A 26,768-nucleotide genomic window follows, 5' to 3' on the forward strand; every position below is an offset into this window, starting at 1 on the left:
GTGTGAGATAGTGAGTGGAAACTGCAACATCCGGTATCTGTGACAATACTTGTCCAGCTAAGACCCGAAGCAGATGTAGCTTCCCATAAAATTAGTCTCGTCAATTTATGCTGCCATGCCCTGTTTTTGTAATCACCACCAATGTCCATTTACCTTGAAACCTCTATGTCACTGAGTGCGGGACGAATCGCTCACCTTTACAGCTATTGTACTGACCGGTGATGATGATAATAATTGCAGTTCAATTAGTTATCCATGCATCTGGACGGACCTACCGATAGGTGCTATCCTGCAATAAAGCCATAAGATGAATCGATTTTAGATGGTGACGCAATGGTAGATAGATATAGCTCGAGCTGACTCAATCTAAATACGTTGGGGTTGGTATCATGATGGACGATGCAAAAAGAAAATCATTCAGAAGGTTCCATTTGCCTCAGGTTATCTTGAGTAAAAATATTCCAGTAACCAAATATCTGGTAATTTGAATAAGGAGTGACTAACTATGTAAAACGAGAAGATGGAGGAGGTTGAAATGTAGTTGGCTTGATCAATGTGCTTACATGATATTGGTACTGGCAGAACGAATCCCTTACCCAATGGAATGGACAGTCAAAGTACTTATGGATCTTGGCGTTAAGGTACAGAATTCAAAGACAGGAAAATATAATAAATTATACCTGTATTAACCATGGGGATAAGGATGTAAGATGTTTGTTTACGAGAGATGGAAATGAGGGTGCAAATTGTAGTAGGCTATAAGATCATTTTGAAGCTGATGTAACATTCAATAGGTGTTGTGGTTTAGTGGTATAATTCTTGCTTAGGGATTTATTAGTCTTCGTTGATTAATTCTCCATGTAAGAGGTCCCCGGTTCAATCCCGGGCAACGCCCCAAAGTTAGTCTTTTGCATTCCTGGACCTTTCCTTTTGCTTCAGTCTTCAACACAAGAAATATATACATGCATTTTTGGATCAGAATCAGACGCAATGTCAATCAGCGTTGTGATTGTTAGCCGCTTTTTCTTTTACCCCTCAGCAATCAATTCTTTAGAGAAGATGAAGTTGGTAGGTGAGTTCTTACATAAGCACGACCCCTCTGTACTCACTCGAGCGTCGATCGCGTTGTAGATCTAGACGTAGATACATTTTTGACATACATTGATCTTATAAGATCTTGTTGACCACTCACTCATTCATGGAAGAGTTAGAGACGGAAACATTACATATGCGATATCATTCTCTCATCATTTGCTTGTTGCACATATGTACATGGACATTCATACATAGTCTATCTATCTCCTCCTTCTCCTCATGATCATTATCGTGAGATGTATGTATATCCATGTAGGTCAATATCTTTGGAGAAAACAACTACTTGTGTCAATAATTTTCGACTTCGATTGCCCAATATTCTGTTCAAATTTTGTCTTTCTAGCACGATCAGTCATATTCGACGTGGAAAAGCCAGCTGATGAAAATAGATCAAAACAACAAATAGTGATGAGACAAATTCTCCGCTTGGCTGCACCCCTTACTTGCTTCTTAAACACGATAAGTAAGGCCAGCCAAGGTTTTCCACTGTAAAATGTGTTCTTTCACTTCTGTATTCAATCTTCCGGACAGTTGCTCCTCATACAATTGAATCATGAGTTCCTTCGCCGACAACCTCCTCCCAATCTATATCGTTGGAGAAACCATACGCGCAAATTACGCATACTTTGCCTTTCACACGGCTCCACAGATAACTCCATCATTGATTGCGCTTCTTTCCGAGACTCTAAAGCTAGCCATCGCAGCTATAATCATCAATCATTCTGAGGAGGGTCTTTCTTCTATAAGAAAAAGGTTTAACAGGAATGGCTTCAGGGATGTTCTGCAATACGGTGTTCCAGCAGCTTTTTACCTCATCAATAACCTGATATATTTCACAATCATGCCCTCCACATCGCCAAGTCTTCTCCAAGTATGTATGCTTGCGAAAATTCCAGCGACGGCGATCCTGCATCACTTCTGGGTTAGGAAGCAAGGAAATGCTCGATCGTGGATATCTCTTGGGTTCCTCTGTTTTGGACTCTTTCTCTTCAATATTCCCTCGGGTGATGATACAAAGGGCTGGCTTGTTGCTCCTGTGGCAGGGTTAGTGATAGCGGTATTTTCTGCAATCGCCAGCATTGCTAGTGAGTCTCTTACCAAGACTGGGTCCTTTTGGGAATCTCAACTATGGCTCTACCTTTGGGGAGTTTTCTTTTCCATCATCTCATACCCCATCGCTACTTGGATGACGGCTGATCGCGGGACGAATTCGAATCTCTCGGTAACATCCACTGCAACGATTGCTATATATTTCTCGTGTCTCACATCTGGTGTTGGTCTGATCGTTGCTGCTATGCTGCGGAAAAAAGACAATCTTACGAAATTGGTTGGAACCTCGATCAGTCTGCTCACGATTGCGGCAACTCAGTATGTCATATTCCCAGCATTACGATCGTCGGGCTTCACGGCTTGGAAGATAATGGGAGGATTGGTAGTCATAATCTCGACTGGCTGTTACAATTATTTCAAGGACACATCTCCAGAGAATCTCAATTCGTTTAGCCGGTTACTTCCAACCTCCAATGAATATACTCAAGATGGCGAGATTCTAAGATCCGAGAAATCAGGTACTACATCGGCACTGACAAAATTGTTCTCGTGGTTTCCTTCGATGCACCGGAGATCACCGTCGACTTCTTATGGATTGGTTGAAGCTCAGGAAGTTGAGAGCGAAGAGAGCTTACCATCTGCCAATAAAGATTAAACTTAAGCCTCGGAAACTTGCTTCAGAGGCAGATTTTGGTGAAATGATCATTGGGAAATCTAAAAAATTCCAAGGTTAAATCCGAGTATTCTTAGAGCTAGTAATACAAGGATACTACCAAGTCATACCATAACACAAGATATTTATTAGTTATTGCCATCGATCTTCTGGTCGTATGCAGGCTTATTTCGTATTTTCTCCATTACTTATTACTCCCAGCCTATCTCTCTCTCGTCTTTATCAATTCAATCACAGTCCTGTAAATGAAGTATGTTTCGGCTTGAGATAGAATGATTTTATTCAAATAACTCTTCCTACACGCTTCGTCTCCAGCCGCAAAATCCGCAAAATATCAATATCAAGAACCGTAAGTTCAAATAAGAACCTCAAAATTCAATTAGAAATATTTTGATCGAGTCACATTCGAGTCAAAAACCTTCGGTGCCTTCTACTTTTACTTCAAGCAGACAGTTCTTTCCAAGCTCACAGTTGATGATGAGACTGACATCGATATTCTAGACCTCGTTTCTCTACTATCTCACCTCCCAAATACATCTCTATCTCTACAATCCCAAGCTTTCCCGGACTTTCACACAAGCCTCCATCCCATAAACTCACACTCCTCCCTTGCCCCTTTAAAAAATAAATTATACACACCACCCACTCCCACCCCTCCCCAAATCCAACATCTCGCTTAGCGAGCACCTTCGACATGGAAACCAAACGAACGATAACCCCTCAGATTCAGCCCCTCTCTCTATTTTGACAACTAGGACATTCCAATCCATTCTATTTTGTATGCCTACCCCGCCCCTCCGCAGATAGTCGAGATTTCCCCTTTTGTCGAGGCACGAAAAGAGATCGTCTGGGGGGGTAGGCGGGAGGGCGGGGGCTTTCCCAGGGTAACTAACTTATTCTTTTTTTTCCCCCCTTGACTCAAAATCTCAAACCCCTTACAAGTAATAAATCTCATAACTCCAATAACTGCATTTCATACATGTCCTACACCACAATAATACCCTGCTTCCCTCCGCCTATATAGAACTTTCAAAGGAATTCACACCGGCAAATGTATAAATGGAGGCCAGACAGCATTAGTAGGGAGTCTTCTCACAGTAAAAGTTTATATATTCTGATGATGATAAGTGTTGAGACGAGAATAGAAGAGACTTTGGAGCTACCGTTTAAGTGCGTACTGTTTACGATAGGCATTTTATCTCAGACTTACCAAATACTTCATGGCGAGATCTTGATTTTGAAATTTTTCTTCAAAGAACCTGATCTTCTTTGATTCAAACTTATTCTCACTACACTACTTATTTCAACCAGAGAAACACGAAACAAGATGTAAAGCATGCAATATACAAAACTCTTATTCACATCACTGAAATAAGCGCGCATGTATAAAGATCAGAAATTGAAGAACGCTTAAAATCTCATATCGTTTCGTCATCTATCGACTGCATCAATTGATGAGTAAGTTGATTTAATCAAGACCGTGCTCAAGAACTACCGTGTTTCTATGCCATTTCATCCCTCTCAACAACTCCCGCTCCAACGATGCCACTGAGTTCTACTCTACCCTCAGCCCCACATATTATGAATACCAGATACACCAGTAACCCAGCATACATACCTACCATTCATCACCCACCTACCCATCTGTATGTTCATAAACAGCGATTGTGTACTCTACAGAGGTGAAAGAAAAGTAGAGTTTATGTTTGTGATCCTCTGTCCCCCGTTCGAGACGTACCAAAACAAATAACGCCAATATAAAATGTATCCGTTTCCATGTCGTACTTTCGAGAAAGGGGAGAGCCTGTTAATATCGCGGACAAGAAACTATCCGCAGGAAAAGAAAATAAATCAAATGTGTGCATATAACATCTAGAGGAAGCTTCCAGCCTCCAGCTTCCACTATCTACCTTAACCTTCTCGATGTCGTGAAAAACGAGTCTTGACCTTTGAGACATTTTAACGTGACTGAAAACTCTTCTGGGCCGCGTTTTAGTCCTGTATGTACTTGGCCACTTTTGCATGACCTCTGTAAGCGCGTAAATCATGGCATGCCCCGTCACTGTTGATATCGCATCTTGTTTTGGGTTTTCTTCGTCGAATGTATAGGGTGTTCCATCCAGAGCAATCTTTTTGTCTATATTTGTCTGAAAATTATCCGACAGTTCATTATACGCTCTGTGGAGCAAAGGTTCCAGTCGGCGGAGGACTGTTGACCATACTATTTCGTTTGTTACGGCTCTTTTTCATCTGGCTCTTCAACGCGCTGGAGTCCAATGGCTTCAGCAGTTCAAAGCTGCAAAGTAATTCTGTCGAAACACTCATGACGGCTCCATAATTATCGAACTCGCCACAATAATTTGGCGCAGAGAACACCGTAACAAGGACTCGACCTTCAAAAAATTCGTAACCATCTTCAACAACCATATGTGCCCGACAGACCAAATCAAAATCATGTCTCAAGAGAAACTCCTGAATGACCTTCTTACCAAAGGAGTAACTAACGCCTCTCTCGCTCTGCTCCCAATCTGCTTCCTGATCTGCAGGATCGGACCACAAAAGATCGTTGAGTAATCCATAGTCAGGTACATCCGTTGGTCGAGCAATATTTCTGATATCATCCATATGGCTAAGAGCGGGAGATAAGCCGCCATGAACACAAAAGATTTTCCCTGCGACAATTGCGGCGATAGGTAGCTGGCCACAAAGTTAGTCAAAAGGTATGCATACTAGATCAAAAGGCGGCTACATACACAATTAAAGACATCTACAAACGTCTTCCACACTTTGACATTAGCTCTTCGTTTACACTCATCATAGAATCCATAGACTCTAGTAACGTTTGCGCATTCGTGATTACCTCTTAGCAAAAAGAAGTTCTCTGGATACTTAATTTTGTAGCACAAGAGCAATAAAATTGTCTCAAGGGACTGCTTTCCCCGATCGACATAGTCACCCAGAAATAAGAAGTTTGAAGAGGGAGGGAATCCACACATCTCGAACATGCGTATGAGGTCCGAGTATTGCCCATGTATATCACCTACAATCTTAACTGGGGCTTCCAATTCGATCAGTGGCGGTTGCTCTAATACAATCTCTCTCGCTCGAAGGCAAATTGAGTTGATTTCCGCACTCTTAAGACAAACTCCCTTTGTGCTTTTTCCCTGGTATCCTGCATCCAAAAGGCGTGAAATATAATCGTCAAGATCTTTATCTTTCAAACTACCCATAGAAATCTGCGCAGAGTTTGACGTTGAGAGTGCGGTTTCATTAGATCCATTCATGGGAGCAGCTAGCAAGGTAGCTGTGTCAACAGGATTAATTTCATTTGCTCTTCTAACCAGTATAGATTGCCCGGCACGACCTCCAACTGCGTAAGGATTGACTGTGCCGGAAGGGGGTTGGTCGGAAACATGATCTACTTCACCACTACGTTGTGCAGCGCTGACATCATGATGTCCAGATTTTACCGAAGGAGATTGAACGGGCGATGGAGGAGGTTTGAGATCATCGGCTGGTGAAGGAATGTCTTCCGAGGAGTCTTGAGGTAATGTTGGTGAGCCTGGTACAGATGATGTCCAGCCCGATTTAGCACTTTTTCCCGATTTCAATGAAGCAACATCGGACTTGTCGTTTGAATCTACAAGGCTACCTATTCCAGCAATCGAGTTTCTTGGGCTGTCCTTGGAGCCTGGTATTTTTGATCGAAGGGCGCCTCTAAATGATTTGTTGGATTCCTTGGTATCCGCTTTGCTGAATGAAGGATAAGACGATAAATTATCCGATCCTCTGTCAAGAGAAGTTTGAGATGCACTTCTCCGCGGGGTTGCAGACCCCGAACCTTTAGAGGGTTGGTTTCCCATCGTTCCAAGTTCAAATATGCGAGACCAGCAGATCTTTATCGGGTATCAACTCCGTGTAATTTGGTATGAGTCAGAGATGTCGCTGCCGTTCAGCTGTCAATATGAGCCAGAGAGGTAGGAGATTTGCTTTGGTGTTGATGAGGAACTGTAATATATCGCCGAACACTGCCTTGATTGTCTTGGGCGAATATCGTGTACTTTATTTGTATGGTTGCCGTAAGGTGATATTACTGAGGTGGACAAGCCGTGGGGTTCTGAGACAGCCGTATGCAGTCGTAATAGCAAGTTCGTATGGCTTTCAAAGAAGGCTTTGTGCCGGAAAGGTGGTAAACTGTGATGAGCTGTCTATCAGATTGTAAGCATGAGTTCGGCTGTACAATCTCCTTCGAGAGCTGTTTGATATCTTGAGCGGGATGAAGCAAGTCACCTTTGTATATTCAAGCAGTGAAGGAAGATGTTACAGAAGATTATGGACGTGAGAGTTGGTACGTACATTTACTGAAGATTAAGTAATTCCTAGCGTTGAGGCTGAGTCGATCTTGCGTTGAAGCCAAGGTCTTCGTCGAGATAGAGATCCGTTCCGTCAACACCGCGATTATCGAGAAGACCGTCCCGAGTGCCTAGGTATATTGGCGAAAGCAACTCTCGACGTATTACCAGAGTTGTGTCGACTAGAGAGCCGTGGGGGGACGGAAGCGGCTCGTCCCAGAACGTATAGGTTGTAGCTTCCTGAAAGGCAGGCAGGTGTGCTTCAAAGACGATGGGATGTGTGTAGGGTGGGTAGATGGTACAAGAGGGTGTGGATGAGTTATAAATGAACTTCTCCCGCATCCAGGACTCAGCGGAGCACGAGAAAACTTAATCAAGAGTCAATAAGTGATGGTGGATGATAATATGAATGTATCAAAAAGGCTTCGTTATGTAAAGGATCTGTTGGTTGTTTGGTCTCTTCCAATTCGTTCCTTTGAATGGGGTTGTTGGTTTGCTTGATTAGTTTTGGTTTTGGTTTTGGGCTATCGGGAACCGGGACCAAAAAAGGCCCAAAGGCCAAAAAGAATGATGGATGGTCTTGCGGGATTGCATGCAATGATTGGGTGCTGCGAAGAAAAAAATGCTTGGCGATCGCACTACATATTTTGATGACGAGGGAGGAGAGAGGAAAGAAAGTTAAGAAGGTTGAGAAGGTTGAGAAGGCCAGGAAAGGCAGGAAAGGCAGGAAAGGCAGGAAAGAGAGTGAAGCTTGAGTGAAGTCAAATTTAGTAAATCTATCCACGTATGGCTCCAAAATATCACTCCAACAACGACTGTCCGAAGCACCCACGGAATGGTTCTATCGTATGGTCTATCTATCGACTCTACTGTCGATTCACTCTACCACGATTGTATCGTATTATGATGAATTTGGGTCAAATATCTCCTTATCCTCCGAGGTTCAACAATATGTACTCCAGGCCGAGTGTCAAGATGAACCTATGACATCTGTCTCCATATCCGTTCCATTCCAAGCCACCTACATTCTAGATGATTCTAGAACCGTATTACCCTGGGTACAGAGTACACGATATCCTAGTTTGAGTTACCACGGTAATATTGGGAGGTAGGTCACAGAGCCGTTGGAAGATTCAATGCGCTGTCGTCGAGGCGGTATTCACAAGCGACAGTAATATCAGAGATGTTTGGGAGAAAGCGAGAAACGCTACAAGTCATTTTCTTGATATCCGTAAGGACGTTCAGCGGCGTACACGGAAGAGCAATTGCATCATCCATTATACCATCGGATGCCTTTACATGAGGAGGAGGCTAAGCTGGAAGAAAGATTGAAAACTGAAGTTGGTATTCGTCTTGCTGGTATCACTCAATTCCTCAAATTCAACACCGTGGTCAAGAAAAAGGCATCTCATCATGGACCTGACGTTATTCCATGGAAGAAATGCGACCCATAGAATTGCTATATAATACACCCGATCAATCTCCTCGAAAAAAGGCATCACTCTTTCCACGTTGCTAAGTAGCAAAAATTGGTGACGTGCAAGAACTCCAAAAATCCATGGGGTTATTCCAGAGAAGGACTTCCAGTCTTCTTCATATCTTTCTCCACCATTTTCCTTGCTTCTCAAAAGCAAAGGGATTTCCGGGGAAGGTTACATCCACAACCTTTGCTTTCTTGTGTGCTCCTTCTATCATCTGGTACATGTGACGGTATATTCCAGTTATGGTTGTCATTATCACTTACACTTTTTGTTTTAATTTCTACTTATATCTTCGTTCTTTCCATCTCCTTGATGTCCCCCTCTTCCGATTTGTTTGTTTGTTCATTTACTCATCTAGGTCCCAATACTCTTAATTCGTAATCTTCTTCAATTTCATACAAAATCTTGGAGTATTGCAATAATATATCTACCCGAATCTTTACCAAAGACACCATTATAGGATCACAGTACAGTTGAACAATGGATCTTCATGGGAATAATCATTGGAGCAATGAGTGTAAGCTCGATCACGAATGCCACCAGGAGACTGAAGAGGCGGTTCAAAAGGTGCATCGGCAAGTGATTCATCGGAACAGTAATAGATATGAGCTCGGTCATGAATCTGATCAGGCGGCCCGGCAGGCAAATCAAGACCATAACAATAGGAGTGAATAAGGTCATGGGCTCGATGAAATACAGCCTCAGGGAAGCTATGGGGATGAAGACAGCCATGGATCAAGTCAGATGAACGTCCAGGAGATAAGCGTAAATGGGCACGATTGCGGATACGCTTGGCCTTTCAACCTTAGAGGACTTGATTGGAGAATTCGATATCTAGAATGGACAAGGAAAATTCTTCACAGACGTATCGATACCGCCTCTGTTGCTGTCACTGGCGACGCCATAGATGCTGCTTTGCCCGCCGAGGAGCTTTCTCTTCCTCGCACAAGCACTCTCTTTCCCAAAGATGCTAGCACACTTAATACATGGAGCATGGTCACGCAGGAAGTCGCTGGTGATCCTTGCATCTTCATTCTTTATTGTCCACGGTCCCGGACTGATACAATATTGGTGGAATGCGTTAGCCCAGATGAGATCCAAAAACTTTGTGCTCGCTCATTACACTTGACAAGATCTCCGCAAGGAGATAGCTCTACTTGTAAGTACCGTCCATCTTCTTTGTCGTACACCATAGTGTCTAGCCACTCTTTAGACAACTTATATTGCTGTAGTTTTCCCACTGGTTCTCATGTGTTTGTAGCACGGGCTCTCATAAACTTCAATATTGATCTTGTCATTGTCCCCGAGGAAGTAATAGATCTCTACCGACAGATTGAATACTGGGATAAGATACAAAAGCTGTGCGTGATAATAAACAATGTTGGCAACAACCGTGTATCGCCGCTGACTATGCAACGCCTCAATCAACTGTCAACCCCACGAAAAGTGGTGACTGCCTGTTCGTGGAATTCCGAACATGCTCAGTATCCTCTCCATGAGGTAGGATTGAGACGCTACGCTCAAGCAATTCAAAAGTTTCTGGCCCTTCGAAAAACGTTTCCACATATCGACCGGGTTCTGGTGGAGCCACATGACGGTGAATTCTTTGGATGCTGGTGTGGACCAACTCAGAGGGTTTCAATACTATTGAGCGTGTTGATGAAACTGGCATTAGTAGCGGCAGCGCTTGCTATATTATGTCTTTTTTAAAATTGTGGGTGTTAACCTCCCTAATCGTGACAGAGAGCATGAAAAGAATTGATACCATTTTGACTGGTAACACAACTCTAGAAGCAGATTCATGCCTTGTACCCGAGTACAGTATAGCCCCTCTCTTCTATGTTAATCAGCCATCATTGGTATAAGTAAGACATCCAATACATATTAGCGAATAGAGCTCATGATACTCCTCTTCATATTTTATTCCAGGTTGAAGATACAGCTCAGAGACCTAACCTACACTTTCCCAGGTCCCATTTCAAAATTTAGAATTAAATGGTCTTTGCATTGGTTCCCCCACTGACAAGCCATACTCACATTTAGATGATACCTCGTAAACAGTACTACCTACTATTACCTAGGCATAGTGCGAGATAAGCCTCTTTATATACCGGTATACGTACGGTGACACCCGACGTTGAGAGAGTTTCCCATGCAAAACAAATCTCCCATCAAAACTTAATTATCGGTGTCCCCGCACACATGAAAATATGTATCGTATAACCAAACCAGCAAATTCTACACTGAATGCCGGGTAAGGGGGTCTATGCCACTTCCAACCAACACAGGGCCAAAGCACAAAGCAGCAGGGCATTGAAACGGTATTAATCCCCGCGCGCAGTGCCATGTATCAACGCTTCTACAGATGAGAAAGTAGTCAAGAACCTAAGATCTGAACTGTTCAGATCGAATCCAGTTTTATATATCGACCTTCTAGCAATATTTATTCTTCCCCATAAAATGTGGACGAATATCATCTCTGCAAAAGTGTCAGCCACGTCCAGGATTACGTTGACACGGCTGGACTTGACACTTTGAAGGACTTGGCAACTCTAAAAGACGCGTGGGAACTTTCTTTGGGCATGATATGATATGATAAGGTGGGATATCTGTGGTATCAAGTTTTTAACAGCAGGCTGGGAGGCTTGAGCAAGTATGTCAGAATTTTGCGATCCACCCTGCCGAGCCTGCCCATCCTCCCACCTCTCGAGCCGTTCACGCGGACTACCGTAGTATGACTGCGAGGTTTCTCCATGCTCTTGCTTGATGGATTGACAGTGATTGACAGTGATTGGGGTGGATATCCACATCTCTAGATGGGCTGTCGAAGAGAATCAATTAAGGTTTCCGGAGTGATACCGTGCTTTTTACGTACTAAGGGAGGAGGAGGTGAGAAGGTTAGATATGGAAATGCGACTTGCTGTTTGATGTTGAGAAAATGATACTCTTCCCAGACACGGCATCAAGCCTCATGTAAGAAACTTGATATTACCGATTCCATCATCAATAAGACGCCGCTTTTCAACTCTCCCAGAATTCTCACTGAACCGTTCGTTTTTCCAAGTTGGCGGACCATGTATTTGAGACCCCCAAGCACTTGACTAAGCTGAAAATGGTTATCGGTAGGGTTTAGGAAAAAAGACAATGGCGAAGAAGAGGGGATATAAATAGAATTTTTTCGGTCAGTCCAGCTTTTTTTTCCATTGGCTGACCCACGTAGGGCGATGAATCAGGTACGAATTCATGGCAAAACTATTCCTATAGAGGCTTAAGGCGGAGCAGTTAGGAAGAGGATCCAGCCACACGGTGATATCAATGTTAATTTGGTGGTGGGTGCGAACACGCAGCAAGGTAAAGTAGGTGTGTGGTGTGTGGTGTGTGGTGTGGTGTGTGCGTGTGTTTGCGTCGCGTTGCCGTGGCTTATTCATGATGTTTGTATCTTCGGGGGGGGGGAGTGGGAAGGGAGTGGGAAGGGAGTTGGAGCAAGTTACACCGTGAAGGGTGGTGAGGAGTGCAAGGTGTTGTGGGGATAAGCAGGCTCGAAGGGGGAGAAATGAAATGGTTGTGGTGTGATACGACGGTGATAGTCCTGGGAGAGATTAAGATGGGAGTCGGTGGTCGATTGATACGAGGGGGGTGTTGAACAGAATATTCCTTTAGCCGGGACAGGGCTGAATGTAGGAATGGGATGACTAATAAGGAAGGAAGAGGGAGGGAGATGAGGACCAAATACTTATTAGGTGGCTATCAGATGCAGAGTACGGAGGCGTGGCGTGGGAGCATGTTGTTGGTTGTGCAGACTTGGTACTCCAGACAATATTGATATGTTGATAATAAATATATATCAAATCGAATCCATTCCCTTTCGTCCTCTGCTTCTGTGAAAACATACCGTGAGCACTTCTCTCTCTGTGTCCCCCTTCGACTGCATATTAAACACCATCGAAGATCCCTTAATGTCTCATATCTTTCGACAATCAACCAGGATTTCCCCATAAAAAAGTCTGTGTTTTTTCGTCATTCACGCAGTTCACAGTTCACAGCCCCATACATGCTGCGTTGCTCTGCTGCACCGCCTACCACAGTACAGTACCCTTACTTTACGCCTGCTAATAAGTAACAATAAATATCAAACCTGCCCTTCCACATTGTTTCTCTTTCCATCTTATTATACCAACAAATTCCAAAGTGACATCGATCCTTCGTCCGTTTTCTTCATTTGATTTCTTCCATCTATCTACCTACACATCGTAGAAGAAACAACACATTCGCTCTTTCTCTTGGTATTTGATTCTACGGCATCCAAACAATCAACCAACACCAACACCAACACGAACACCAACAATCGTTACAGCATCTCGCAATCATGGGTTTCGGTCGATTTCTTTGCGTCGGTGTGCCGTTTGGCTTAACTCTCGCCAGTTTAGTCTGTCTTCTCATCGCATCGCTCGCTGGCGTTACAGACAAATCTCTCGACATCTTCGCAGTAAACACTACCAACCTCTCTATCTCCTCCTCCGCCCTCCTCAGTCTCGAGAACTCTTTCCGCAAACGTGGTCTTGCAGATCTTACCGTCGCCGCCTTGACCCCTTCCACCACTACCTCTGAGAAGTCTACTATCGAATCTGCCATTGCTTCAATCACTGGAACCGATTCGGCGACCAACATTACAGCCAAAGACTTGGATTTGGCGGATAGTTACAAGGTTAGTCTTTGGGGTTACTGCGCTGTCACAGGCAAGAACACCACATGCACCAAGGCGAAATTCAACTGGGCGGCCACTTCTCTCAACACTACCTCCATCGATACTCTTGCTTCTGCGACAGGTGTCAATGCCACTCTCCCAAGCGAAGTCAAGCATGCTTTGAAGACCTTTACCGTGGTATCAAAATGGACACAAGTAGTATACATCATCGCCTTGATCGCCACAGCATTGGAACTCTTCCTTGGTATCTTCGCCATGTGTTCTAGAGCCGCTTCATGCGTTACATACATCATCTCTGGTTTCAGTACCGCCGCTGTCATTGCCGCATCTATCATGGCTACCGTCCTCTCTTCCGTTACAGTCGGTTCCATCAAAACAGCCGCCAAAGCGTACGGAGTCGAGGCCTCTATCGATACCCATTTCCTCGCTGTTACATGGCTCGCTGTTGCCTTTAGCATCGGAAGCAGTTTCTTCTGGGTCTTCACTATCTGCTGTTGCGCATCTGATCACAAGAGCAGCAAGAAGAACAGACGCAGTGTCAATGATCAAGAGAAGTTGATTCCACAAAGCATGGCCTATCAAAAGATTGATGGACCAGAAACTGCATATGGTGGTCAACAACAGGGTGTCTATCATCAACAACAATACCCTCAACCTACGCGCACTGGTGCTTATGAGCCTTATTCTCATGGCGCTATTTAAGTGGTGGGAGTCTACGGATAAAAATGATCATTGGACGGAAAGGAGGATGTAAGGAAGAGATGAATGAGACAAGATATTTGTTGCATTTAGCGTCGGGCGTTCAGGTTACTTTTATGACGTCTTGTGTAATTCGGTTGGGTATGGATCGAAGGGTGGATATCCTGGGGAAATAGGAAAGGCAGAAAGGAAAGATTCGAGAAACATAGTTATTTGCATTATTCTTGCAACATTGATAGATGAATGAACGATACCCTTCTTATACCTCAAACATTCTCCCTCTATGTCTCGAGTGCTCTCTCTCTATGTTCGAGTGAGTGAATGCCAATTTTCTCTAACCTTCGCATACTTCTGATTCTACCACAAGTGTCTGGGCACTCGTTCCATAGCGCAAGTAGGTGGATGTTTCAGTACCTCTCTAGAGTTTCTCGCATAACTCCCAAAGCAGTTTAAGACTACCGTCACCATTCTCGATCAATACTATGTATAGCATCTCATCCATATGGAAAACTAACAATGTGGCAGAAATGGGCGCTTGTTAATAGTGGTATAGTTGGATCGAATCAGCACTTTGTTCATCTCTCGCCTGATTGTTGTCGATCAGACTCTCTTCGCATTTGGTCATACTGTCGTTGAGCTTGACGTAGAAATTGACTATGTGCGGATGTATAGCTGGAAATGTCTTTGACACGTTCGTGTAGCTCTGTCGTTGGCTGGATAAGACAAGTCCCGAGCAAGTATTTTCCCTCCTTGTACCTTTCGGCATCACTGGGAGCGCGATCGTACCTCCACCCTACCTCTGTCGCGCAGACCCGACAATATATGCTACGTATAATGTGAAGTCCTGTCGTCGCTTTCAATTCCTCCGCTTTGCCGAAACTAATATTGAACACATCGCTGAATATGAAAGCTTCGCCTGTACGGTCGAATAAATGCTGTGGCTTTGGTTAGTAGAATTTCATTTTCATCTTGCGAGCATTCTCACCCGGCTTATCGTATGTTTATGTTAACTCAATTCGGTGTTTCCATCACAGTTTTTGCAGCCATACTTATATTTGCCCTGCAACTTTACGAGTCTGCCAATTTTAATGTTTCTGAATGCCATGAGATCATCTATGTCATCTGATTTTGTCTGTAAAGTCTAGCAGGGGATTTCAAAGCCAGAACTGGTGTCAACTATGGGAGTTTCGAATGCTGAGCTATCGAGATTGGAAGATTCACGTCGTCTCGAACCAGACTCGCTGTCAAACCAGATTCCACACTCGTCACTAGGTATAGTTAGACAATACGAAATTTACGACAGTAGGATGTCAACAGTCTGGGCTGCATGGCATCCTAAGCAAATAATGGGACTTTACGCGTGTAAAACTAGCCAAGTTCTGCCTGCTCCTATAACTGGGCTTGAAGTTCGTGAACCAAATCGTGGCATTGGACAGAGATCTTCTCCTCGCTTAAAAATATCATCCAGAATGATCGTCATAGTGAGTGTACTTCTGGTAAGAATTCACGCCTCTCGCCGTATCCCCCAGAGATGACCTGCTTCCTATTCTTGCCGTTCAAAATGTCATAGTTACCACTTGAAACTTGATAATATCCAGGACCTTCTTTAAAACGACTAAGAATAATCGCACTAAGACCATCGAAAGAGTATTCAGATGGTATAGGAAAGACGCGTCCAAGTGCATCTTCCACCTTGAAAGGAGCTTGAAAGTAGGTGAACCTAGTATCTATGAAGGGCAAAATGCCTCAGATTTCACTCGCTATGAGCAGTATTTGTTGAGTAGAGGTGCTATTATGAGCCAGTCTCAAAATACAGGGAAATGAGGTCGGGCTTACAAGTTTTGGGTCGCTACATTTCCCAGAGACTTCAGCGGGAGAATTACTTCACTGATAACGCCAGACAGTGGTGTCAGCATTGATTAGTTACTGCTAGCCAAGAGTGATTGATCCATGAAGCTGTCCTGGATTGTGGTTACCGAAATCTTTGCGTGGAGGGTATCCATTAGAGCGTCTTCTATTAAGTTTACGATTCTCCAGAGGAAAACAAATCGTATTCGGAATCGAACTGGCAACCTTGCGCTTGTATCTAAACTCGATATTGGGCTACCCTCAAAGGACTTCTTTCGCCGTGGAATCATGCGTCCTGCGAAATTGATCGTACATTCACCTATTGTTTTATCTACAGCGATATACACTGGTGTGATAAATGGCTACCTCTATTTACTTTTTACTACCTTTACGGTGGTATTTGAGGAGACATATGGATTCAGTTCTGGACTTTTTGGGCTAACGTATCTCGAGTTCGGTGTCGGTTCCATGGTCGGCCTAGTGTTTTTTTGGGTACTTCTCAGATCGTATGATGAAGAATTCTACCGCAAAAGCTAATGCTCACGCTGCTGAAGCCGGCCAAGAACCACCTGGTATGAAATCTGAATACCGTCTCCCACTTCTGATTCCGGGTTCCTTTCTCATTCCAATGAGCCTTCTTCTCTATGGGTGGACGGGCGAATACAAAATTCACTGGATTGTACCCATCCTCTCCACCACTCTTATCGGTGTCGGTGATATGTTTGTGTTCATGTGCATCAACCTTTATCAAGTTGATGCATTCACGATATTTGCTGCAAGTGCTTTAGCTGCTAACGCACTTTTCAGAAGTGTAATGGGAGCAGTGCTTCCTCTTGCTGGACAACAGATGTATGAGACATTGGGTCTGGGATGGGGAAATAGCTTGTTGGCTTTTCTGGCAATCGGGATGATTCCTGTACCATTTGCGTTGCTGAAATGGGGGGAAATCATAAGGAAGAAGTATTCGGTAAGCAACCTGTGAATCTGATGAGTTGAAGATTCTTTTGAAGTAACTGTAAATAGGGGTTGCAGACATTGATCATATATATTCACCTGGGCTTACCAAAATCTTTTCAGCAAAAGCACTTGCATATGTTCGTTCCATGTTCCTATCTCTTTGCTTCGACTTTAGTACTCACTGCAATTGCAATGTAAATCAAGGTGTTTGCAGTATTTTCGCAACGCCCGAACAAGCAATCAGTGATTTCTTCAAGCAATTCTTTATTTCGCGAACCTGCACACCATTCATGCATGCTCTACTATATATTCCCATATAAGTCAGGAAACTCCAACAAACAATGCTGTCTAGCCCATCTCCTCATCACCATAAATCGACCTCCAAATGGCCATGACTAACGATACCAGACCTGCAACCTCAACTACGGAAATTCATTTAATAATAGATTTCCTCTCAAAAATTCGAACAAGAACATAGACCGAAATTTCCAATGACAATAGAGCTCACTGTGTCATGGAACCGCCCATTTCCTGATCTTAATTGGCGACAAGCTTCACAGCAGTACGATGTCGTAGTGGGCTTGCAGCTCCTTCTGCGTGTTTTCTGTGCCGGGAAGGATGAAAGAACGTATTGTTGTCTGCTGGTGGGATTAGACGCATGTAGTTGAGCTGGCGTAAGTTACAATCCCTGTTCTTGTGTAGGGTAAAGGATGGGTGAGAGTATTATCTTTTTTAATAGGGTGTACCAAGAACTATTGCAATGAGCATACCTGTAATTATCTAATCGCAGAGCCTAGTACCGCTTACCACTAGACCAACTACAATGACATCATGCTCCTGACTCCACCCTAATCTATTAGTGTGAAAACTAGTGTTTGGACTAGGCATCGTTTGAAGATGCTAATCGTAAGGTTGAAAAAGAACTATTGAAAATTTCTCAAATTTATGAAGTGACTAAAACATCATAGCTAATAAGGGTCTTTCAGAAACCTGTTGCTAGTGAAAATGCTAGTCCGGAACTTGCATCTGCTCAATCACTTTGTACCATTCCCTTCTATTGATTAGCATGAAGAGTATTGTTAAAGTAATCAAATATATTAGCTATCAGCTTATCTAATCTGCATATATTCCCACTCAGCGCGCATCTCACTAGGACAAAGAAACATGGAAATGACGCGGAACTATCTATCCATTCACCATTAAGCACCAATTTGCAAGCCAACAGTCTTCAGACAACTAATTCAAGTCTTACCAGCAAAAGCTCTAGTAGCGTTCGAGACTCAAGCTCCGAGTTGTTGTAAAAGTGAAATCTCATCCCATCCCTCGAGATTAGTAGCACTGAAACATCTTATGTAGCTTGGGTGGGTAAGACTTAAACCCGGCAGGTACATTCTTGGGGACTTCTACCAACCGTTAGTCCATAAGATTGTCTGCAATACTTGACTCATCAACATCAAGAGCGCAAGTACACCTCGCTTGCCAACGAGCAATGATATGGAAACTGAAATCTCTACTATCAAAACAACGTGCTGGTAAACGAACAATTCGATACCAACTAATCATATCTTACACCCCACACGTTGTGTTTTCTCACCTCATATCTTACATAATTCCCACGTATCTCTTCGTCTGTAAGCTACCGAGAAATAAGCATCGGCAGTTCACAACCAACAACCAACAACCAACATGTTGCATATTATACCTAGGCAATCCCCAATCTCCTAAAGTAATATAAACCAGTCAAATTCAATCAAACCAAAAGCGCATGCATTTGTGCAGGCAGCCTTACGGCGCACAGTCAGCGATCCCAATTTCAAAACAAATCACAATCCTAGAGTCTAGTAGATTCATTCCAATGGATATCAAAAGAAATCATACGTGTGGCACATTGCCACATTTCGAGAGCTACATTGATGGTCGACCACACTGCATGGAAAAGCAATTTCTTTCTTGTTGGGTCCGATCATTGCATCTATGCCTTTCTCTCAAAAACTCTAACCTACCTTGCATACTTACTTTATGTACGTGGTTGACGGCACGGTTCTGAAACAATCTCTCTCTTGGAACAAAGACAATCTCAACATAGCACCATATAAACTCAAGATGTCTCTCCGCTTTTCGACTTCCCACATCCCATTTCAATTTCTAACTACATCCTCAAGTCGCAGAAAATCCAACACCGAGTGGGAAAAATGTTTTACACTGTCCCCGTAGATCTTGGCTTCAGCATCACATTACCCATTCGAGAACTCAAGAAAGTTCGTAAGAATAGCAGCAATAGTCAACGCCCGGCCAGATCTCCACGCCGACTATCATTTCATTTCAAACATCTGATACCTCCTACTTTTACGGTACGGCGATGTTAGCTCGATTTGCTGGTTTAGGGGGAGGAAAATGACGATCTCTGATGACCCTGGCTTTCTAATCCTTATACTGGCAGATGAATTTAATTAATTACACTTCTAGTATGGTTCTTCCTTTTTTAGGTCTCTTGCCGTCGCTAACAATTTTCTAGATAAGTGATGAGCAAGATGTCAAAGATGCCTCCAGCAATCCTTCCGAAATCAAATCTTAGATCTCTATTCGACTCTCTTATAGTCTTTCAACCCGGTGGCAGGTGTCTGGTCTCGTACGCTCACGAAATTGGTCCACTCAACTTTGAATGTGGCATTAGACGTTTGGTTTGTGGTGAGGGAATCAGGATTAGATCTTTCCCTGTAACATGTTTGCGTACTGGGTTTTAAGGGAGCTGGAACACCGAAGGAGACCACGGATCTGAGCACGAAAATCGTTTCCATATGGGCGAGTGGCGTTATCGGTGTTGAAGAGAGTACGCATCAAGAAAGAAAAATTTCCCCAAAACTAATAGGAGATCGCGTGCGCGGTACTTGTGAGTTGTCTTCTTGCTTCGGAAGCACACTTTATGAGCATTGCATTAACCTCAATTTTCGGTAATGAAGTTTCAAACAATATTTCCACATGTTTTTCTCATGACTACCAAATACCATTCCTTGAGACCTGCCAGAAGAATGTGATAGAAAAATTGTCGAGAGCATCAAAGAAAACACTGCACTGGCAGCTGTTCGGGTTTGATACACTTGTGATAACCCCTGCTCAATATAGGTATACGGCGTTGAGCGAAACCAAATTTTCTGGTACCAGAATTCGAAAACTGGCCATACCTAAGTTATTGGAAAGTAAACATCTAATGATATATTTCCCTCCGTATATCTTCTGACCCAAGATAAGGTGGGGGCTGTCAAAGGCTGAAAATCTGACATCAGAAAATTGACCTAGTACTTCCAAAGAATCCTTCAGCGGTAACCATCCCTATAATCTACGATGGTAATATGCCCCCTATTCTTGTAGTAGCGAATCAATCAGCTAATGATAAGCCATCCTTCAATTCTGTAACCGCCGCATGGGAATTTCCTGTACTCTTCATGCCGGGTAGGTATTTTTGACGTCAATCCTTCACTTAGAGCCATAATTCAGAATACAGATAGATATCTTGTGTATCCGCGCTAGAATAATCTGATTCGACTTTACTTTTCCTGCCTTCGAGACTTTTAGTTTTGCACTTACAATTGCAGAATGCGATCGATTAAGTGTTGGTGAACTCTTTGCCATTTTACGTGACACATCACAATCGTTAATAATGCTTCGAATTATTTCTCTCGTTTTCATTGGTTTGCTCAATGGATTTGTGGAAGGACAATGCTATAGCTATGGGGGTGTCGAGATGGATTCGACATATAAGCCATGTAATGGCTCAGCGCCCGTTAGCATGTGCTGTCATCTAGGGGTTATCAACAACGGAGGAGACGAATGTGGCTCTGGATCTACGTACGGTCTTTGCGGTATAAGTGGAACGCAACTTTGGAGAGAGTCCTGTACGGATAAGACATGGCAGTCTCCGCTGTGTTTAAAATTGTGTGTCGGAGGTATGGAATCTCTAATGTATAGTGGACACTGTAGCAAGAAACCTTAGCTGATAATTTTGGTATGCAGCAAACGATACCGAGATTACAGCATGTCCAAATGGCAGTTATTGTTGCGGGAAGAATGCAGCTGATTGTTGCAACGCGAATGAAGGAAAATTCATAGTCAATAACCAAGTGTCGGATACAGCAGCCAGGGATTCTTTGAGCTCTCAAACTTCCCAAACTACAGCTGCATCTTCAACACCAATCAGCATACAAGCATCTGAATTTATGTCAACCACTACTTCTGGAATGCTATCAGCTGTAGTCCAAACAAGCACCGTCCAGGCATCAGTCTTGATTTCAACAGTATACCAACCTCTACCGTCATCAACCTTGACGGCCTCCTCCTCAAATACACCCCAGTCTTTGTCGATAGGTGCAAGAGCTGGGATAGGAGCAGGCGCTGGGGTCTTCACCGTGCTAGTTTCCTTACTCGCATTATTATTGTGGAAGCGAAAGCAACCCGGGAGCAAATCGCATGAACTCCCAGCTACAGAAATTAAACCATCACTCTTCAACCCCGGAAGGAGACCGAAGCATGTGGATAGAGTGGAAGTGGATGGTACAACGCCAAGGGCAGTGGAAGTTCATGAACACGGAAGGCAAATCGAGCCTACTGAGATGCTGTGAATTTAATCCTTCGGATGAAAGACCTGTCCTTGGGTGAGGATGGTGTTATTAATTAGGTTCTCCATGAACGAATTGAAAATAGATGACATTGATTCTCATCAGATTGTATTAGTTGAAGTAGTTTATTCACAGTCGTCTCTGACTCAAAAGAAGAAAAGTAACTACGGTTCTGTTCATTTCCGTGTTCTGTCCTGAGAAAGGAAGGAACGGCCACTAGCACGACATTAAGCCCTCCCCCCTTAGATCGAAACTTGTTTCGAACCTTCTGTTCTTCTTTTCATCGAATTCATTAAGCAGTGCTTAATGGGAAATCCATGGGTTGTTATCTGATATATAAAATTGATAATGATTTATCTTCCCATTTGCATGCGGCCCATTGATGCATGGTTTCTGATTGATTGATTCTCACAATATACTGGATTGTCCCAATTCATGAAATCCACTAAACGACTTCCGGTGCAAACGACGGCCCGGGCGACGACATAGCATTTCCAGATAGACATCTGCGCTCAGCATTCTCTATCATTCTGTCGACACTACCATCGATCCAGGATGGTGAATTCCCTGTCCATAAGCCCACCAACCTTCTATATTTTACCAATAGTCGATCAATTTTGCTTCTCTCCTGAGCTGCTAGAGCTTCATTCCATTCAAAAATCTCCAGCGAGTATTTGTAAAAGGATAGATCAACATCGACCTCTTGATTGCGAAAATCCTTCAAAATATCGACGTATTGTTTATGTAAAGATTTTGCCTCATCAATTTTAGCGATAGTGAGTGGCTTCAATGATTCGAGTCTATTCTTGTAGTCCTGCAGTAGTTCTTCGCCCATGACAGCAAGAGCACAGAGATGGAAAACCGAGCCTGGCTCTGCGATAAATCCAGATGACGCATCCAGAAGGTTGTCTTTTACAGTTTGCCATTGATCCACGTATCTAGTATAACCCCAAATAACACTCCAGATACTCTGTGATGGCGATACGTTGTGTAGAATCGAAGCTTTGAGGAACGCTTTGGTCAAAGTGATGCGCTCTGGGAAAGGAACATTTTCATCGATAGATTTGAAATAATTGCCGCCGGTGAGAGAGGAACCGAGTAGGTTTTTGCAATGGTTGGGATTATTCAACCAAGAAATGGCACAGGCCAAATATTCCCCATCCGATTGCCATTTCTGCAACAAAGGTTCGAAGACATGTTCGGCAGGATATAAAGTATGTATTAAAGGAAGTAGCTCCGAAAGTTTCATGGGCCTTGAAGGAATAGATATTTCTGGGGCCCGACCTCTCGCGGGACTGTGGGGTTTCGAAGGGATGTAGTAGCCATATTGGGGTTTCTCAGACGAGCTATGAGGATCGGATGATGACGTTGGCGTATTGGTGTTATGTGATGAATCGTTCCAGATACAAGACTGAGTAGGATATTCATTCATGAGTAGATCCGTAAAGCTATGGGGATGGGATTGATGATTGTTCAACAATAGTAAGAAATCCGCATCTTTCAAATCGTCTTCAGCAAGTTCCGGTTCAACAGAGGAAGTCGATTGTGGATCTCGGGTGCGGCATCTGTTATTTGATTTGTATTTTTTGATTCCCCATTCACGAAGCATCATTCGGTACGAGCGAATGCTAGAAACACATATTTAGCATTCCAGAAGACATCCCGAAGAAAGAAAATAGTGATCGACTCACCTTGCGCCAAATCCGCGAGTCGATATCAAAATTTCCCTAACTTGCTCCAACGTTTGCCCTTCCGTAACATAGAGCTGCTCCAGCTCTTCCTTTATGCTTGCCCAATCCTTTGGCATTGCCGCGGTTTATTCATTTGATACGTATAGGCCTTTGATGCTGTAGAATCGAATCGACTCGAGTTTCCATCTTGCTGGATTCTTCAGATGTTGAACGGGCGAACCCCTCATAATAATAATGAGTGGGAGCAACATCAGATAGACAAGAGCCGCAGCCTCGTCTCGAGCGAGTGGCGTGGCGAATAAATACTGTGTCATTCATTCATCACTTTCTGCTGTTACTGTTGACGCGTTCCGTTCTTTTGCGCAGTCTGCCAAGTGTCTCGCTCCTTCCCTGTTTCCGACGATGATATAAGCGGACACCTTTTGCCCTCGCCACCACGATGTGAAGTATTTCTTGTGCTACGTGCTAGTACAGCGCTGATGTTAGGCGGTTTTTTGCTGCTTTACAAAGGAAGGCTTTAGAAAATGCTAAATATCCACGAAAGTGCAATTGCACTTTTGAGAACACAAGGGTCTCGTGTATGTTTGTACGTGCGAATCGTACAAGAAAGGGTGTATGATTGGCTCGTTTACACTCCTAGCTCTGTATCAAGATTGAAAATCATGCTTACTGCAGTCATCCTTTTTCTCCAAGTTCTAATCGTGAGCACCAATCACCAGATAATCTCATGGCGATGAATGATTTTACTACCAAGAGCGGAAAGAGCGGAGTATCAGGTTGAGTTTTTGCTGCTCTCCACGTGTTTGTTACATAGCTACTCCCCGCCTGAATCGGCCAAGAGATCCTTCGAGTTATTTACTACAGAAGCATTGAATCCGAATGTCGTGGCGAGTGACGATTCAGTAGGCAAAATGAAGTTTTGCCCTTTTTGCGGATTGCACTTTCAAAACTGCGAACCATTTCACATTTGCAAAGTGCAAAACCGATTCGTATACTGAATGGCATTAAGTAGTGCCCAAATCCCCAAGATGTTGATTCTCTATTTCATAACCTTGTGCTTTCAATGCGAAGAAAGCTCCTCGCAATCAAGAATCTCAGCAGCGATTTCTATTCAAACAAATTGAAGTTGTCATTTTCTCGAAAATGGCCCCCATGTACTCGGGGCACAGAAGTGATCTTCGCCGAGATCAAGCAAGGTATGTATCTTATCAAACATTTGTTTACATGACCTCGGTACGGCTTTACAACTTTTAATCTAACTAAGACTACAGCACTCATGGGGTCAAGCATCAATACTCATCATTTCAATCAACCAACCATTCCCCCATCAACGATGTTCGTCAAAGACCACATAATGTACCCACAACCACTTCAAACACTCAAATCCACCCACAAATTCTGAGCCATGAGGCCCTTAGTCAACACACTATTCACCAGGCTCAACTCTTCCAAAACCCATATCATACGCACGTTATCTTACAAAACGAGATCCGGAGCCTTCAGAATGGGTTCACTTCCCTTGGTGTCGACGTTCCATTTGATCTTTATCAAAATGAAATAGGCGGATACCACGCCTACAATGATAGGATAGAGAGTACTCCTCCGCAGTATTTCACTGCCGACATTTCATATAACTCCCATAGCCAATTATACACTCCGAATTCGATCCCCACACAACCTCATCCACTATCCCACGGAGACTCAACTAAATATCTCGCTCCCGCAAGCACAGCCCCACACACTACCCAGCCCAAAGAAGACGATTGCACATGGACCGAAATAAGTCTTGAGTACGATAACAACGAGCAAGATGTGATGGGTTCGAGCAACGAGCTGTATGGTACAGGAGCTCAGTTCCAAGTATCTTCACATGACATTCCACAATACTTTGCTTCGGTCTCTCAACTGGAGATTGATACAACGCAAGGATCGCTATCGCCCACTACCTGAATTAAAATAGAACTTCTAATTGGGATGCTGCGATCGAGTAGAATTGGTTTGGATCTTGGAAATGCAAAAGATGATATCCGGGCAACAGGGGAGATACTCGACGGGCTGGTTCTCTGAGGGCATGAGCGACCAACGATTCGGGCTTGGGATGTTCTCATAAAACATAACACAAAAGAGAATGCAAATGTGATGATAGACAGATATAGTAATGGTAGCAACAATCCATCTCCTGACATCCAAAATTGCGGCAAAATCCTGTGGAATAGATCGAGTTGTCATACTTTTGATAACCATAGCAGACCTCAAATTTCTTCATCACTCTAGCTACCCTGTAACCAATTTTCAAAGTTCAACTGTAACTTTGTCTATCACGCCACATTTGTCTCATTCTAAGATATGCTAATCAATTGGGCAGATTACTCGATATCTCGGGATTGAAAACAACCGAAATCACATTGCGGAGTATACCAATCAGTTGATTCTTCAACCGTACAGCTAGGGACAAACTCTGATAGACCCTTGGTTCTAAAAATCAAAATGGTGTGGCTGAACCCCCATCCTTATACCATACACCGATGGCTCGAAAGGTGGCGGAAATCCGAACCGTTCATGCGAGCATGCATGCTGGAAATGCGAACACGCACATGAATGACATGATTGGGGATCGTATTCGTGTCAGCCACAGCACAACAATCTACTGAACGTGATTCGGTGTGGCTTGTTTTCAATCCTTGTCAATTGGCTGCTTTGCCAGGAGACCGAAAACGCGTAGGAATCTTAAATCAATAGAGTAGCGGAGCAAGTACAATGATGAGTTAGGGTATGACCGTCTGGATTGCTTGAAGATTCTGCCCCAAAGTTTGTGACCATCAAACTCAAATAAGAAGAAATGATTCTAATTCCAATAAATTCATTCACATCAGATGCGAGAAGGTGGGCACGGCGGGGTAACTTTGTTAATCCTTAGCGCTGAACCTTAGTGTTCTCTCGGCGTTTACCCTGTTTTGAATTAACCCCCCTCTCTCAAATGATTTGTCGAATAGAAAATAATAATAAAACATCCCAAGCGCCTCGTACCAAATCAATCAGTTTTATTTCTAGAGCGCAACGCTTGAAGTATTTCTCACGAAGAAAGTTTCTCGACCTCTTGAAGTTGCATCTTCATGGTTCCGGAAGCCGCTGAAGATTTTGGGGAGATGCAACAGACCTCTAGGTTTGAAGAATCACTGCCAATTGTAGAATGAACGGGCCAGCGACCGATGAAATACTTTGGTCTCAAAGCGCTACAGAGAGCGAATGATGAGGTGATGAGCTGTACAACTAAAAACACGATTTAACCTCGACGGCGCCAAAAGTGGTGGGTGAAGTAGCAGTCGGCGCATTTCTTGTCTGAGGTAGCCAGAAATGAATATTGGCTTATGACGCGAGGGTCTTGGAGATTTACCCAAGAGCGCGACGCCGAAGGGACGGTTCAGTGATATGATGAAGATTTTGGCACTAGAGCGCCACACTACGCCGCGCAAGTGCCGGTGGATTCGACTTTATGAACTTGTGATGCGAAATTCTCTGAAGGAATGCATAATTCCTTCACTGGTGAAGTAGATAGATTGCAAGCAACGTTATCTCGTGGGGGCAGCACTCCGTGTTCACAAAC

General features: G+C 43.6%; 8 protein-coding genes across 8 annotated transcripts; 6 read left to right on the forward strand and 2 right to left on the reverse strand.

Moving 5' to 3' along the window:
- Positions 1-1,163: 1,163 nt before the first annotated feature.
- BCIN_06g02210 (hypothetical protein) lies at positions 1,164-2,930 on the forward strand. The gene has a single exon (XM_024693384.1). It carries the CDS (start codon positions 1,649-1,651, stop codon positions 2,798-2,800), a length of 1,152 nt encoding a protein of 383 aa, XP_024549170.1. The 5' UTR covers positions 1,164-1,648; the 3' UTR covers positions 2,801-2,930.
- A 1,270-nt stretch (positions 2,931-4,200) lies between these two features.
- Positions 4,201-8,085, reverse strand: BCIN_06g02220 (hypothetical protein). The gene is made up of 3 exons (XM_024693385.1): positions 7,175-8,085; positions 5,572-7,026; positions 4,201-5,515 (listed from the first exon to the last, which is right to left on the reverse strand). The coding sequence occupies exons 2-3, from the start codon at positions 6,679-6,681 to the stop codon at positions 4,988-4,990; spliced, it is 1,638 nt and encodes a 545-aa protein (XP_024549171.1). The 5' UTR covers positions 6,682-7,026; positions 7,175-8,085; the 3' UTR covers positions 4,201-4,987.
- A 596-nt stretch (positions 8,086-8,681) lies between these two features.
- On the forward strand, positions 8,682-10,552 carry BCIN_06g02230 (hypothetical protein). The gene is made up of 2 exons (XM_024693386.1): positions 8,682-9,810; positions 9,913-10,552. Exons 1-2 carry the CDS (start codon positions 9,396-9,398, stop codon positions 10,359-10,361), a joined length of 864 nt encoding a protein of 287 aa, XP_024549172.1. The 5' UTR covers positions 8,682-9,395; the 3' UTR covers positions 10,362-10,552.
- A 1,966-nt stretch (positions 10,553-12,518) lies between these two features.
- Positions 12,519-14,324, forward strand: BCIN_06g02240 (hypothetical protein). The gene has a single exon (XM_001560367.2). It carries the CDS (start codon positions 13,018-13,020, stop codon positions 14,056-14,058), a length of 1,041 nt encoding a protein of 346 aa, XP_001560417.1. The 5' UTR covers positions 12,519-13,017; the 3' UTR covers positions 14,059-14,324.
- A 1,845-nt stretch (positions 14,325-16,169) lies between these two features.
- BCIN_06g02250 (hypothetical protein) lies at positions 16,170-17,706 on the forward strand. The gene is made up of 2 exons (XM_024693387.1): positions 16,170-16,870; positions 16,927-17,706. The coding sequence occupies exons 1-2, from the start codon at positions 16,412-16,414 to the stop codon at positions 17,056-17,058; spliced, it is 591 nt and encodes a 196-aa protein (XP_024549173.1). The 5' UTR covers positions 16,170-16,411; the 3' UTR covers positions 17,059-17,706.
- A 2,767-nt stretch (positions 17,707-20,473) lies between these two features.
- On the forward strand, positions 20,474-21,540 carry BCIN_06g02260 (hypothetical protein). The gene is made up of 2 exons (XM_001560373.2): positions 20,474-20,804; positions 20,872-21,540. Exons 1-2 carry the CDS (start codon positions 20,519-20,521, stop codon positions 21,474-21,476), a joined length of 891 nt encoding a protein of 296 aa, XP_001560423.1. The 5' UTR covers positions 20,474-20,518; the 3' UTR covers positions 21,477-21,540.
- A 49-nt stretch (positions 21,541-21,589) lies between these two features.
- BCIN_06g02270 (hypothetical protein) lies at positions 21,590-23,740 on the reverse strand. The gene is made up of 2 exons (XM_001560374.2): positions 23,165-23,740; positions 21,590-23,101 (listed from the first exon to the last, which is right to left on the reverse strand). Exons 1-2 carry the CDS (start codon positions 23,278-23,280, stop codon positions 21,919-21,921), a joined length of 1,299 nt encoding a protein of 432 aa, XP_001560424.1. The 5' UTR covers positions 23,281-23,740; the 3' UTR covers positions 21,590-21,918.
- A 29-nt stretch (positions 23,741-23,769) lies between these two features.
- BCIN_06g02280 (hypothetical protein) lies at positions 23,770-25,407 on the forward strand. The gene is made up of 2 exons (XM_001560375.2): positions 23,770-24,360; positions 24,436-25,407. The coding sequence occupies exons 1-2, from the start codon at positions 24,308-24,310 to the stop codon at positions 25,112-25,114; spliced, it is 732 nt and encodes a 243-aa protein (XP_001560425.1). The 5' UTR covers positions 23,770-24,307; the 3' UTR covers positions 25,115-25,407.
- Positions 25,408-26,768: the final 1,361 nt, after the last annotated feature.

Source organism: Botrytis cinerea, chromosome 6 (genome assembly GCF_000143535.2).
Source record: "Botrytis cinerea B05.10 chromosome 6, complete sequence".
NCBI classification, from domain to species: Eukaryota; Fungi; Ascomycota; class Leotiomycetes; order Helotiales; family Sclerotiniaceae; genus Botrytis; species Botrytis cinerea.

Coding starts and splice junctions, on each gene's coding strand:
- BCIN_06g02210 (XM_024693384.1), top strand. CDS start 1,649: ATGAGTTCCTTCGCCGACAACCTCCTCCCAATCTATATCGTTGGAGAA.
- BCIN_06g02270 (XM_001560374.2), bottom strand. CDS start 23,280: ATGCCAAAGGATTGGGCAAGCATAAAGGAAGAGCTGGAGCAGCTCTAT. Junction 23,102..23,164: donor ACTCGCGGATTTGGCGCAAG/GTGAGTCGATCA, acceptor ATGTGTTTCTAG/CATTCGCTCGTACCGAATGA.
- BCIN_06g02220 (XM_024693385.1), bottom strand. CDS start 6,681: ATGGGAAACCAACCCTCTAAAGGTTCGGGGTCTGCAACCCCGCGGAGA. Junction 5,516..5,571: donor TTGTAGATGTCTTTAATTGT/GTATGTAGCCGC, acceptor CTTTGTGGCCAG/CTACCTATCGCCGCAATTGT.
- BCIN_06g02240 (XM_001560367.2), top strand. CDS start 13,018: ATGGGTTTCGGTCGATTTCTTTGCGTCGGTGTGCCGTTTGGCTTAACT.
- BCIN_06g02280 (XM_001560375.2), top strand. CDS start 24,308: ATGGCCCCCATGTACTCGGGGCACAGAAGTGATCTTCGCCGAGATCAA. Junction 24,361..24,435: donor CTTCGCCGAGATCAAGCAAG/GTATGTATCTTA, acceptor CTAAGACTACAG/CACTCATGGGGTCAAGCATC.
- BCIN_06g02230 (XM_024693386.1), top strand. CDS start 9,396: ATGAACGTCCAGGAGATAAGCGTAAATGGGCACGATTGCGGATACGCT. Junction 9,811..9,912: donor GCAAGGAGATAGCTCTACTT/GTAAGTACCGTC, acceptor ATGTGTTTGTAG/CACGGGCTCTCATAAACTTC.
- BCIN_06g02260 (XM_001560373.2), top strand. CDS start 20,519: ATGCTTCGAATTATTTCTCTCGTTTTCATTGGTTTGCTCAATGGATTT. Junction 20,805..20,871: donor TTTAAAATTGTGTGTCGGAG/GTATGGAATCTC, acceptor TTTGGTATGCAG/CAAACGATACCGAGATTACA.
- BCIN_06g02250 (XM_024693387.1), top strand. CDS start 16,412: ATGATGAAGAATTCTACCGCAAAAGCTAATGCTCACGCTGCTGAAGCC. Junction 16,871..16,926: donor TCATAAGGAAGAAGTATTCG/GTAAGCAACCTG, acceptor AACTGTAAATAG/GGGTTGCAGACATTGATCAT.